This window comes from Erigeron canadensis, chromosome 1 (assembly GCF_010389155.1).
Source record: "Erigeron canadensis isolate Cc75 chromosome 1, C_canadensis_v1, whole genome shotgun sequence".
Classification (NCBI taxonomy): Eukaryota; Viridiplantae; Streptophyta; class Magnoliopsida; order Asterales; family Asteraceae; genus Erigeron; species Erigeron canadensis.
Window position 1 is genome coordinate 50719095 of NC_057761.1, and position 14928 is coordinate 50734022.

Genomic DNA, 14928 nt, shown 5'->3' on the forward strand with positions numbered 1-14928 from the left:
TCCGCCCCTGATCATAACCTTTTCTATCTTTAACTAAGACATCTTAACTCATATCTATCTTAATTTGTATCTTCAATTGTGCGGGTGTGGATGCTAGTTTTCTTTTAATTTTCATTATTATCATACTATATTAATATCCATTCATTAACTCATAACACAACCCGTGTTCAAATATGAATACCTCATAACTTGTTTAACTTTTAAATTATCATACTAGAATTTGGTTATTATAGATTGATTGATGCTAAAACATTATAATATTGAACTTTAAGTTGTGTATCTCTTTTGGTTTCTGGTTCAACCTCAGTCCAACCCGTTCGCCGATTGAATTCGTTAAATTTAATTTGTGATGTCAATTCAGTGTTTGATCCAATTTTTAAAACATTATTATGCGAGTGTTTGATTAACATAGTTTTTCCAGAATAGAAGATTAATAGGAGTAATTGTGTACGAGTAAATGTGTGTGTGAAAAAACAGTAGAATAGTTGGGCTTTTTAGATTGTGCTATTCTTGTACATTGTGAAGTGTACAATAACAATTAGCAAATTTGCCGAAGTCTAATAGATTGCCACATTAACTCTAAGGGTAATTTTGTGTGTGTGTAAAAACAGTAGAATAGTTGGACTTTCTTGATTGTGCTATTCTTGTACATTGTGAAGTGTACAATAACAATTAGCAAATTTGTCAAAGTCTAATAGATTGCCACATTAACTCAGATCTCAAACGAGTCATATACCCGTACAATATAACGGTAATGGTGATAGAGGCGCGGGATGGTAGCGACGGTGGCGATGGCGACGGGTTGTGGTCGTATTAGATGTTTAAATTAATGAATAAATGAGAGAAATATTTTTAGTAGTTTGGAGTTGTAATTTGAGATTTGGGAAGGGGGTTTCTCTTTTACGTAAGAGTATATATAGAAAATCTATTGAGGTTTTAGGTAAAATAAAACAAGTATTAAAGTAAAACAAATAAAAGAATATGTTATTCCTTATTAAAAATCACTGTGAATCATGAAAATCATTGTGCATCAATATATATATTTGGATTTTGTGAATCTTCGTGCATCAATATTATTATGATCCAAAAGTCAAGATCTTGTTCTATCTATTTTACTTTAATACTTGTTTTACGGTAACAAATCTTAATCTATCGGAAAATAGATATGTTTAAGGAAATTAGTTGATAGCTAAGTTTGTTGTTTATAGCTGGAACTTTTAACATGGTAATATTCTTGTTTATTTTTTTAATGTTCAAAAGGTAATTTTCTTTTATTATATTAAAAAATATATATACAACCATTCAAAATGAAAAATATGATGGACATACTCATCATTTAGTCATTTACAACCCGAGGCGACAACTAAAAACAACCTACACTATATTAATAACTCAAATACCAGTGAGGCAGTGATAATGGTGGAAATTGATTATGGACCATAAAAGGTGGGCTAAATGGGCTGTATACAAATTACTCAATCTGTGAATAGAAAAGATACAAATTACTTCAATCAATATATTCATATCTATTTTCGCTAGAAATATGTAACCGACCCAGATTTCTTACATATTGTGTGTGGTTCTTTGATGATTTAATAACTTAATGAACAACGTTTCCAACAATCGACTGACCTTAAATGAGCTTTAAGGAGCTGGGCTTTTGAAAATAAGCTCGTATATTTATAAAAGGAGAAAGCAACTTTGTTATAAGGTGTTAAAATTTAGCCTTAAACTTTTTAGAAGTCGATAAACAAATTTCTAAAATAAAAGTTAAGTGAAAGAAAAGGTTCCTCAACTTCTCGCCCAAGCCCTAAGTTCCAGGCCCAACCCAACCCACAGCCATAACCTCAACTAATTTTGTCAAACATGAAATAATATTTTATTGTGTAAGATTTTGTTAAATATAGCATTCAAAAATCAAAACTATGAATACATGAGAGCGTAGTACATAAAAAATAATAACGTTTCTAAAATTAAGGATAAACATAGGAGTGCAACAAATTTATTAAACGTTTTAACAGGAAATCACTCCGTAAAACTTATAGCAATATAATTGGGTTACCATTTCTTCAAACTTATTACAAAGTTAAAGCTAATACTTCTTTGATTCGTGTAAACTAATGTCGTCTATTCCCATCTCTCGTAGTCTTCTACCTCCTTCCGCCACCACCAACGCCATCATAAAATCACCCAAAATGCTGACCTCTATAGCAATTTGGATCTTCAGATTCTCTCTCTTCTGCTACACACTTCACTCTGATACGACTATACGAGTACTTTCCATTAATTTTTCGGCACGACTTTAATGCCTCATCTATTTTTGCAATGAGTTATGTCCGCCGTTATCGAGTGATAAAAGATTGTTCAAAACTTCAAATCATTTAAAAGAAACTTCAAGTATAAAATCACATCAATTATCCTTCGAACAAATCTTTAGATCTCTTGGATCATTTTCAAGTTTATTCCAAAAGGCTGTTTATCCCCTTTCTTAATATATGCTCACGTCATCAATAAGAATGTCCAGGGCTTGAGTAATAATCATATATGAGCTCAATAAAATCCACTTAAAATCAAATGTATAAATCATTACATATTGCAATTAATGAAAAATTAAAGAATGATGAAATAAATCCCAGATTACTCACTACAACCGAAACATCTGGAAAGTTTTCAGAAATAAACATAAGTTAAGATCTTGTGTCATCATCCACTTTAAGCTTTAGCAAAAATCAAATCAGAACAAGAGACCACTCGATAGCATCATTATCATCATCCCGACCCAGCCGTACCCGCCACCGGAAATCCTAATGGATGTCGCTGGAGAAGTATCTTGTGGCCTGAAAATGTCAACCAGTATTTAGGATCAGAACTATCAGTTTGAAAATAAGAAAAATGGGGACTAATTGACTGTTACAAGTATACATACTTCTGTAATCGGCTGAGGGCCCCGCAAAAAAGAGCGTTGTCAGGCATTGGCAACTCTGTCTTGTTATTTTTCTCGGGATTAACGATTCTGATATAGGTTTCTTGACCAAGATACCACGAGTCAAGATTTTCGGTTCTTAGGTTCCATACTCCTACATTGTCTAGAGAGATCAAAACAGCCGTCCATGCTCCAGGAAAAACCTACATACAAAGTATGTTTCAGATGTGCATTTTTGAAGCTGAAATGCATTGCCATATTTAAATTGATTATGGAATAATCAGATAAACAGTTGCAACGAAACAGACAGCAGGAGAATCATTTGGATGTGGTTCCATTAATCAAAGCTGCGATAACCAGATGATCAAGTGATCAATTATCTATCAGAAGATCTAATTAGTATTTAAAAATTTGATAAATAACTATTCAAATGGTCATAAAAGTGTTGATGAACTTCACCAAAACCAACCATTATCATTTTCACTATATCCGAAGTCCGAACACTAGAACTTGATTGAGGAACTTAAAACTCAATAGTCACATGCTCACTTTTTAAACGTAACAGAAAACACCTTTTTAAAATCACTTGACAGGACACATTTGGATGTAAATAATTAATGTTTGTAAAGTATAGCTGAAACTCTCTTGGATTGGAATAGAAAGAAAGTGTTGATATATATAGTATTGTTTCAACCGAACATCAGTAACTGATTATGGCAGCTTAAAACCACAGCAACCAAATAAGTTAGAAAACAGAAATCAAAACACATCAGCTAGTTCGAAACCGAATTTATGCCAATGATTCTTGAAATACCTGTGTGGTACCACGAGCAATGCCATCCCATTTATTGTATGTCCCTCTGCTATCATTTGTCCACTCACCGTAACCCATTCTGAAATTAAAATGAACTAAAAATTAGATAAGCAAACTAACGCAAAACAACATAAAAATAAAATGAAAGGCTTCTCATACCCGACTACAAAAAATGCATATCCGTCAATATGATAACTATGCATTTTCGTCTCATTATTTTGTAATATAACTTCCATAAATCCTCTATAGGTTCCATTAATAACCGATGTCTCCATCTTCGGTGGTCCTGTAAGGGGCTCGGTAGGAAAATCGAGCTTATATACTCCCTTCAGTTTGTACTGATCAGCAAGCCTAATAGGTGTTGTAGGATTCACAAATGAGATCCCACTAAGTGTAGCCCTTCGTTTCCCGTTAATGGTCACGGGTGGTTTGTTTTTAAGTATATACACTTCGGTTACATTAATAGAACCGTATTTAAAAGAACCCTGTGGGTTAGGTCGGGCACCACTAGCTGAAACATTCCCCCTGCATAAGATCAATCAGCCAGGAAGAATAAAAAAAACATCACTAGGATATCGATCCATTAATGGATCATTATAGTTATGGAATGCTAAGTGACCGTACCTGATGGACCGGGCTTGGTTCATAGAGAAAGTGTTATCAAACTGATCTTGAGGGGGGTCAGGAAGTGGGCCTGAGGCTTTCCCTTTAGAGTTTGAGTAGTGCAAGATCCCAACACCAGTAACCCTTTTCCAGGTGGATTCGTTCACGAATCTAGCACTGGCAACGATATAGTAATCGCTACTGGCATTTTGGTCCATGGTAATTAAAAATGAGTATGATTGTCCAACATGTATATCTAAACTAGTATAGTTTTGTTGCACAGTGTATGAGCCCTCAGTTTCTGCTAATAGTAGGTTGTGGTTTTGAATTCTAAAATTCAAACTAGTCGACACACCAACATTGCTTACACGAATACGGTAAGTTTTGCCTGTTCAAAGTCAACCAAGATGACTAGTTCAGAACGATATGATACACATATCAAATAACAAGATTGATAAATTTAAACATTCCTTCATGTACTACTCACCTGGTTCGACATTAATAGTTTCATAATCAATCTTGTCCGGGACAAGAGTATCGTTATATCTGTAAGGGCCTTTTCCATTAATAAGAACCCCATCAGGCATGCCAAGTGCTCGACCAGCATCAAGGGTCTTCCTTAAATCCTATAAACAAAGGAAAGGAGAATTAAATCTACACTCACACATTTACTTTTCATTTTGAAGAAGATATTTTCACTGGAAACTTACAGTGTGGTTTCTAATGTACCAATCACCAATCACGATTGTAATATCGCCAGCCGGATTATCAAATGGGGTTGGAATAACAGACCTAGGATTTATAATGAAGCTACCAAAACCACCCGAAGCTCGTTGAAAATTTAGCGAAGGGAAGTAAAAATAGCTGCCAATTTGATCTTTAACTTGAAAGTTATAAGTCCAATTCCACTTTGGGGGAATTGGACAATTAGTGCCAAGAACACCATCTTGCCAAGAACTCCGTTTTTGCTGTACACCAGCCCTGTTTAAATCAATACATAATCCAACATTCCCATTTCAGATTCACGATATAAAATAGTTAAGTCGGTAAAGCTAGTGATTTAGGTCCCGGATTCACTAACGACCCAAATTTAAGTATACATTATATACATATAAAAAAAAACTTGTCTGACTCTAACACATTGTACACACAACAAAAGGCTCCATTTTGTTTAGTTTTAGCAGAAGCTTGAAGAACAATAAACAAGATCTTACCAAGTAATGAGGACATCTTCATCTAATTTGTTCCTCACATTAACAACAACATTGTTATTAGTTGTTGAATTAATAGTAGGGCCAGGAAATTTTCCATTGATGGCTATAACCTAAAAAACCAAGATTCAATACAATGCAGGTCAAGATTTAGAACAACATTTAAATTTGTCAATATTCAATATATCTACTATTGCTCTGTATATACATTTCCAAGATCTGATACAAGATAGCATCAAGTTTAAATCTTGAAACACACTCATTCAACTTTATCATGAATAAAACATAACCCACATGAAAAATTAACAGATATACATACAGTATAGATTTATGTATGTATTTGGGTAGCCATTGTCCATTGAGTAAAACCCACTTGGGAACTACTGCTAATTCAAAATCCAAAGGCTACCCATTAATAAAAATGTGATTTTTAGCAAACCCATGTTGAGAAATCCAAAAAATTTCAAAAAAAAAAAAACATAGCCCATAAATCTTTGGCCAAAAATCACTGGGGAAATAGCACTTATTCAAACTACTATATAACTAGCCCATGTAATAAATTAATAAAATTTATCAAATAAGAAACTGAAGTAAGTGTACCTGTTGGGGGACACCAAGAGGTGAAGCAGTAATGTAGGTAAGTTCAAATTTGTAGGAAACAGTGGGATCTTCAGCTAAAGTGAAGCTCACAAACAAGGAAATGTAAATTAAAAGGAGACAATAGAGAAAGCTAGAAGAAGCCATAAATTTATAAAAGAAAACTACTTTTTTTTTTATCTTGTAATGAATGGAAAAAATTTATATGTATAACTTTTTAAGGTTTTACATTATCAGTGAAGAGAGGAGAAAGTGCAAAAAACAATTGTGGGGGAGGAGAGACTATATGTATGTGTTTAAGTGAGTATAATATGTTTTGGTTATTGTGTGGATTTTTTTTTTGCGTATTTGAGGGTGGGGGTAGTGGGGACAAAAAATGCAAGAAAGTTAAGGAAAATGAGTTGGATATAGATGTGGTCTTGGCTGGCATATTATCATTTGAACATGAACATGCATGGAGAAAAGGTGATAAAATATTGGATGGATGGAAGCAAAAGAAAAATAGCCATTGCAATTTAGGGACCATTTAAGGATTGTCCTTTAAAATCTAGGTCATCATTGTTATCAAACAACAAATAACCTTTTGTTTTTTGGTTGTATCCCTTTTTTTTTTAAATATTAATAATGTTATTTGGATTGTCTTGTTTAAATTTTAAAATCCCCCATTTCATATGAAAGGAGGAAACTCATGTGATATCACAAGTTTGAGGTGTCAACCAAAGAGCTCTTCCACATAGGTTTTATAATGTCAAGTTGTAGGTATTTTAAGGTGTATTTGGTGTGTGGGGAGGCGTATTTGGGCGGGGGAATCACACAGGTTTTCAAAATTTGAATGTGTACATTGAGTGGTGGGAAATGAAGAGAGAATAGAGATAGAAATACTAAAAGAATATAGATAAATATATATCAGGCTCTTTTCTCTCCCATCAAAATAACACACATTTCATTTTTGCTTTTACAGGTTTGTATTTTGGAATTCATTTCAAAAAGGATCAATATTCATCATCTACATATTGGTAAGTTAATTAATCAATTGCTAAAAGGTTTGTTTTAGATCTTATATTATATAGAGATTTGAAATGATTTTTTTTTAAATATTTGGGTTTTTTATAATTTCTATATATATATAAAAGATATGGGCTTTTAATCTTTTTTAGATGATGTATTTTAATACAAAGAAAGTTGAGCAGTGGAAGCCAAAGAGATTAGCAGTGTTGTTGTTGTGGTTGTTCACTTGAAACACCAAGTTATGAAGTAGATTGCAATAACTATTACTTATATAGTTTCAACCTATACTTCTTATAAATGATGAAGTTAATTTTTCGAGTTCATAAGTAACAATATTCTCATTGTTTTTTAGGCATGGAGAAATAAAGGGATTTACAGCTTGAAGATGATGTTGATGAAAAGGTATATGAGTTTTTTTTTATTGTTAGCTTTTGATGTACTTTTATGGATTTTAAAAAGCTACATTATGTAAAAAGTCAAGCATATGGCCAAATATTATTTTGGTATGTTTATGATGGAGAATTTTGTTAGTCCAATATAAACTGGGTTCTTTCTTTGTTGATTTCCTCTAAGAATTTTGTAGGTTTGATATAGGTTATCTTATTTAAAAATTTCAGATTTGTATATGAATATCAAGTGTTTGATAAAATGCTTCAATGAATATTATTATTATTGTATTAATATAAACGTGATGAATAAACATGTTTTTTTTTCAGAGCTAAAGAATTCATTGGCAAAAGTATTATCAAGATTTGGATAGACAACGGAGATATTAGCATTCAAAACATTGAAACATAAAGGTCAGGCTTGGGTTGTTTTTGAGGATGTTTTGTCTGCTACTAATGCTTTCACACATATGCAGGGGAAACTGTTTTTTGACAAGCCCATGGTATGTGTCGAATTAGGTTTTCAATTTGTGTAGTTTAATTTTTTGTGTCATTCGTATGCTATAAGTTATTAGTTTGTTAATTCGCGATAGATATATGTATGCATAATTGCTTTAACAACAGATATCGTATTTTAAAAGTTGTAATGCAGGTTAATGCATTTTGTTGGGTATCAATGTGTAAAGAACTGTCACATGGTGTTACTTAATTTTTTATATAGAATTTCCTATTTATAATGCTATCATTATGTTGCAGGTAGATTGCTGGGTGATATCAAGTAGAGAATGCGACATTTATGATCTTCAAAGTTAGATTAAAATGAGGTAATAATCTTAGTACTTAGAATCAGAAGTTTGTGTTAAAAAGATTGTGTAAGTAATTTTTTTTTATAAATATTGTACCAGATGATTGATGGGTCAACAGTTAAAGATAAAGAAACGGCCCTGGTGTGGTTTAATGAAGATGCAGACCATGAATTTGGATCTTGTCAAGCTAAAGAACTTATCTATCATCTTGAGAGTGTGCTCGCCAATGAGCCCGTTACAGTGGAAAAAAGGGCATAGTATCGGGGTCAAATTACAGGTATGATTCTGTTCAGTTTGTGCATTTGGTTGGTATATAATGGACTGGAATAGCAAATGGAATGAAGATAATTGGTTATTAGTATAAGTTATTAATGATCATATAATCATTATATAACGGAATTGATGCATTGTGTATTTAAAGACGTGGCAAAATGGGTGGGTTGGTTAATTGGTCTAAATGGCTTGGGCTATTAAAAAGATTTATATTTGAGTCACTGACTAAATTATCATCACATTAGACTAAATTAGATTTGATACCTTTGATAATTTAGTAAAGGGTTCACAATTGTCTAAGTTGATGACTTGAGCCATTTAGGTTCAAGCCTGGGTTGCCTTTAAGATAAATAAATTGGGTCGTCTAAGTTAAGCACTAATGGCTTTTGAATTTTTTGTTTTTCTGTTGGACTGGGAAGTTAAGTGATATTTTTTATGTAAAAGGTGATATGTCGTTTATAGATTTTCAGAGTGTGATTTTTTATTTTACATATGACATAGTCAATAGTAGTTTTCTCCGTATACAGGTCTCCAAATGAAAATATTCGACTTGTGCACATCGGATATAGCTGGGAAGTGTAGATGTGTACATGCTGGTTATTTTGGGTTTTCAAATCGTCCCATATTGGGTAACAGTTCATGCTAAATGTTATTTTCAGTGGTGTAGGATAAGGGTAATTGATATGTTAACTTCCCATGTTACTTTTGGCAGTGAATGGCTAATTGTATGTTTTAAGATCTGTGTAAAAAATATATTTGAAAAATGGATATGGTTTTGGAGATTTGAATGGATTGATGAGTAACTTTCTTGGATTTTTGTACATTATCTCATTAGTGTTGCGGGTTCAAGACTAGAGTTGGATGGTTCATACACTAGAAAGGTTTGATCATTTTGCTTAAGCTTTATAATAATAATTAGTACCTAAATGACAACTATATACTCATGGTTCATACTTCAATGTAGCTAGAAATTATCTTAAAAGGGTCAAATGGGTTGGATGGGTAAATTGTTCATATAAAGGTATTCTTTTATTTCAGAGTTTCATGCATGTTCGATGTTTAAATGTCACAGTTTTTGTGCTTCAAATGAAGGTTATCCTCTTTGATGCAAATGTTCCTAAAGAATGAGAACACAATCATGTCATACATATGTAGACAAGGTATGTATTTTCAGTTTTCAAGATTGTTTATATTTTCTTAGGGCAATTATGCCTTGCATCGTTTTCTTTACTACTCTATGACTGAAATAATAATAAGTCTCAAATATTGAGGAGGCAAAATGGGTTTAGGTTAACATTGAAAATTTCTCCAGTTTGAAAAATGTCAAGTTAGAATTGATAGGTCAAATGTTGTTCATGTGTCAGTTTCCAAGTGTGGTAGTATTTAAACCTCTTTGAGTCTTGAGTTTATTGTATCCAAAAGCAAGTAACAAGAATAAGTAACACTACATGGTTAACTATCTTAATTAGCAACCAATGCGGTCTATTTGTGCTACCTGTTAAGTAATCAACTAAATATTTTGTGGTATATCAAAAGAAATAGGATCTGATATCTTTGCGGCTTAGTTCTTTATCCCAATATAATGGAAATTTAAAATTTTCCTGGGAAAACATACATGACCACCCTTATTTTAATTACCATTATGAACTAAAGCCATGACGACTAACTAACCACTTTGCATTTTCATAGTTACCTGGCTAATGCAAACTCATGCATCAACTGTTAATTGTGATGATTCCTCTTTGATCATATATGTTAGATTTGCTACTTAATTTATGAAATTAAATTATGTAGTTTCTCTAGTAAAGCTGCTGGAGTGAGCATCTCTGCTCAAGCTCCATCTGCAGAAGCTGCTCCCGCTAAGGAAGCGGCAATAGTCATGGTTAGACATTTAGCTATGATTAGACATTTAGTTGTGCCTAAGTAAGTGGATGGATTTTTTAGATATTGTTTAGAGCATTTTGTCGCCTATTTTTCTCTACTTGGCCGGTTGTGATAATACTGTAATATATGGTGGGATATTTCTTCTAACTATGAGAATCTAATAGTTTTTGGTGTTAGCAAAGTGGCTTTATTAGGTGTATAAGGATCAAAGTATTTTATGTTTAGCTGGTGAAATGAGTGCGGAAAAGCTGCCTTTCGTAATGGTGAGTGTTTGATAGTTGTGTCCTTACGTAATGGTGACACTTGTGTTAGCAAGTTTTTGCTTAGTTTGTTTGTACTTCAGTTTTAAAGAAAATAAGATGGGTTCGTTTATGTAAAATTGCTGATGAGATGGTCAGGTTTATGTCTTAACAAGTTAAAATCTGATCATGTGCAGTTGGAGTCGATGTTGATGATGATAAAATTGAGTTGCTCTTGTCTGAGGTCAAGGGTAAGATATTATTGAGTTGATTGCATTCGGAAGGAAAAAGTTGGCTTCAGTTCCTTCAGGCGGTGGTGATGTTGCCATTGCCGCAGCAGCCGTTGGTGGTGCTGCACCTGCAGCAGCAGCAGCTGAGTCAAAGAAAGAAGAGAAAGTTGAGAAGAAATAGGAGTCTCATGATGTAAGTTTTTTCCTCCTTTTGATAAGTAGTTTGTTGCTTATTTCAAAAAGTAGATCAAATAAATCACCCCAAAGCTTGATGTCAAGCAACAAACATTCTTCAAGAAAAACAATAAGGCTGCAACAAAGAATCTACAGGCTCAGTGAAATCATTGTTTTATTTAGCAAACAACCAATTAAGTTGTATCCATTAGATGTAATTTTCTATATTTTATATAGTTTTGTTAGATTTTTTTTTGTTTGGTTTGAATGAAGCTTTTGGATTCATATTCATTGAATTTGTGTAATTAATAATAAGTTCTTTAGAATTCCAGGTTTGACATTATGATGCTTACTAATTACTATTGTTATATCCAATGTAGAACTCCTACTTAAACAATTTATATGTAATGTTATTTCATTAGTTTTACATTATTTATCTCTCAAATATTTAGTCTAACATTTATTTAACATAATCAACTAATTACAAATCGTTTTTTTTAAATTACCCGCGTCTTCTGCAGGATAAAAATCTAGTATGGATTCATTAATCATTATAAATTTGGAGGGTGTTTGGGATTGGGTTATAAAGTGATTATCTGATTATTACGTTTGTAAAACGCAAATAATCTAAAATAGTGTTTGTATGAAAAAATGATTATTGGCTATGAAAACGCAGTTTTAGATAAGCATGTACCTACATGCTTTTTCACATGCTTTTTCAAAACTGCGTTTTGAAAATGCATAATCTATTTTGAAAATGTAGATTTTGTTTTGTAATCGCAATACCAAACACCCCATTTATCTGAAGGTGTTATGACATTATCCAATTGTGGCTTAATTACGAAAAAATGTTAAAATTGTACTGTAGCTATAAACATTACTCGTATTATCTCAAGAGTATAAACAAGGCGGGGATTTTATAACCATAAATAGAATGCCCCCATATATATAAAAAAGATATTTATATCTGATAGAGCCACATGATTTAACAGCTCATGTAGGACCCAGCTGATTTAGTAATTTATATTTTATCTAATTATTTATTATTTGGTTTGAATGCTTGATTGACGGTTACGTATCGGGCTAATGCTCCAAGCATAAGTCAAAGTCAAAGCCGGAGGTTTAGGCGCATGGCATTCTCATACGGTGCAAGCTACGAACCTGCTCTGATGTATGTAATTGTGATATTGTATGTACGTATGTATAAATGTAATTAATTAATTTTTATTCACGCGGACCTCCTTTTGGATTGGATAGGTAACATTTTGCCCCGTGTGGCAGAAACGTTTTGATCATAATGAACATTTTATTTGGCCATCATGTGAATGAGTCGACCCCGGCCACTCTCCATTAAAAAGGAAATATTGCACGGTATTGGTAACCAGAGTGTTTTGGTCTACGTGCAACTGCTATACATGAAAAATCCAGTTTTGTATCCTGCCTCGACGTGACTCTTCTGTTCAATACGTGTCGTTCTCCTTTTGGTACAAAAATTTGTATGATTTGTGGAGCGTTTTTGCATTAACGCCGCATGATTGTATGTTGAGACTTCTAATGGCCACGATCATTATTGGTATGGTGGTATCAAAGAAAAACTTTAATCTATATCTCTAATTCTATTTTTACTCCCTTGTAAAGTAAAAGGGTCATTTTTATTTTAGGTAATTTTACTTTTAAATTACCAAAAATGCTTTTTACTTTTTATATTTTACCCTTAATAAATTAATTTACACTTTAAACCTTCATTTTAGTAATTAACACTTTAAGCCCTTATCTTTTAAATATATCCACTATCACAATTACATCAACCTACACCACTTGACACCGCCACCACCACCAATAGTACCATCACCAACACCACTAGACTGCCTTCCCCACCACCGCCGCCGTATTGCGCGGGTACCATGCTCGTTCCCTTATAAAGAAAAAGCCTCTTTTTATTTTAGGTAATTCTACCTTTGAATTATCCTTGACTTTTTATGTTTAGCCCATAATGAATTAATTTACACTCTAAACTTTTATTTTAATAATTAACACTTTAAGTCTTTATCTTCTAAAAATTTCCACTATCATAATTACATCAACTTAAACCACTTGACACCGCCACCACCACGAATAATACCATCACCGACATCACTAGACCGCCTTCCCCACCACTACCGTTGCATTGCACGAGTACCATGCTCGTAGGAGACAAATTTGAATAGTATACATCCAATTGTGTCATTTGATTTTGTTTTTCCAATTAAATAAAAAATGTATAATTGTGAAGCGTTTTGCATTAACTCCAGTGATTATATATATGTGAGGGTTATTTGGTTGTCACATGAAGTGTTTTCTCGGTGTTAGTAGTTATTTTTGGAGATAAAAAAAAACTCCCACACTATTCCACAAAATTAGAAGTAGAAAGTTGAATAGGAAAAAAATGTAAAAGTAAACACATCATAAGGTTATTTAAAAATTTTCTTCAACAAAGGATTTTAATTTATTTATCTTGATATAATTGAAATAGTCTATGTTCATGTTTGTATTTGACTATTTGTAACTTCATGGACTTGGTTAGTGAAAAAGTTAGAGGACATGGTGTGATCGGTAACTTGTTTGTACTAACGTTCAATCACGTACGTACATGTTTTCGATGGATGGTGAAATATATATTAACTTTTTTCAGTTTGAAAGTTTCAATTTGAAGCACGACAAGACGAATGAATCGACAACAATAATGTTACAGCTATTAGACAATAAATTATCATTCGATTTAATATATTTTTGTGCGTAAGATTTTCATATATAAGTAATGCTTTCGCAATACTTTACTATGTATCTTCTATATTTGTCTTTTCAATCGTAGTTAAAATGATATACATAGAACCAAGAAAACTTCTAATCCACATATAATACTCTCTTTAAATAAGATGTAAACAATATTTAAATAAGTAATAAATTTAGACAATAACAGAAAAAGTGAGTAATTAAAAAGAGGGGACACATGAATCTTGAAGTGTATAGGACCAAGAAATTGTCTTTAAAAAACTGTATCAAGTGGTCCGAGTTCTAAGTCGATCCGACTAGGTTGAAGATACAAGCAGCCTTATCTTTTCACTATTTTCGATATATTTTATATTTCTTCCGTCTCATATTAAATATCCAATTTTAAACTTGTCAAGTCTTTTACTTGCAACTTTGACCATACATATCTTTTTTTGTTTTATATAATAGTTGACGAAAGTTATATCGATGAAGAAAATTCAATCCGTCTATATATTTTATACGAAGTGTTATATGATATAGACAAATATTTTCACGGTTAAAGTTTAAAGCTAAAGACTTGACAAGTCAAAATTGGACATTTAATATAAGACGGAAGAGTATAATGGATACATCTTACATTTCATTATATAAACTAGAGCTCGTATATAAACGTGATATTTCCATATCTATATGAAAATTGTAAGAAAATAATAATATTTGTATCTCTTTCTCTAGCTCCTCGTTAGTTTCTATTATTAATAAAAGTTTAATAGAAAAAAAAAATTGGATCTCTTACTTTTCATATACTCTATCCGTAAATCCGTAATGTAAATGTAAACTTTTATTAAGAATTTAAAAAATACAATCAGTGTACGTTATTGAAAGATCAGCTGGTATGACATGAAGAATGAGCACTTATATGGTTAATTCGATCCAGCAAATAATTAAGCTCACTTGCATGTGAAGCATAACGACTCTAGTTCTGTATAACGACTTTATCATATTATTATATACGAATTTTTGCCAGCA

The 14928-nt window shown here is 32.4% G+C and overlaps 1 protein-coding gene and 2 long non-coding RNA genes across 3 annotated transcripts; 2 read left to right on the forward strand and 1 right to left on the reverse strand.

Annotated features, from left to right (window-relative positions):
* Positions 1-2545: 2545 nt before the first annotated feature.
* On the reverse strand, positions 2546-6417 carry LOC122578062 (monocopper oxidase-like protein SKU5). Its single transcript, XM_043749933.1, has 9 exons — positions 6152-6417; positions 5555-5664; positions 5051-5321; positions 4828-4966; positions 4362-4728; positions 3897-4262; positions 3738-3816; positions 2927-3126; positions 2546-2837 (listed from the first exon to the last, which is right to left on the reverse strand). The coding sequence occupies exons 1-9, from the start codon at positions 6293-6295 to the stop codon at positions 2735-2737; spliced, it is 1779 nt and encodes a 592-aa protein (XP_043605868.1). The 5' UTR covers positions 6296-6417; the 3' UTR covers positions 2546-2734.
* A 1928-nt stretch (positions 6418-8345) lies between these two features.
* Positions 8346-9311, forward strand: LOC122597033. The gene is made up of 3 exons (XR_006323405.1): positions 8346-8366; positions 8448-8625; positions 9149-9311. It is a non-coding gene; the product is annotated as an uncharacterized LOC122597033 (long non-coding RNA).
* A 153-nt stretch (positions 9312-9464) lies between these two features.
* On the forward strand, positions 9465-11468 carry LOC122586126. Its single transcript, XR_006321876.1, has 4 exons — positions 9465-9502; positions 9694-9781; positions 10683-10768; positions 10942-11468. It is a non-coding gene; the product is annotated as an uncharacterized LOC122586126 (long non-coding RNA).
* The last annotated feature ends 3460 nt before the right edge of the window (positions 11469-14928 follow it).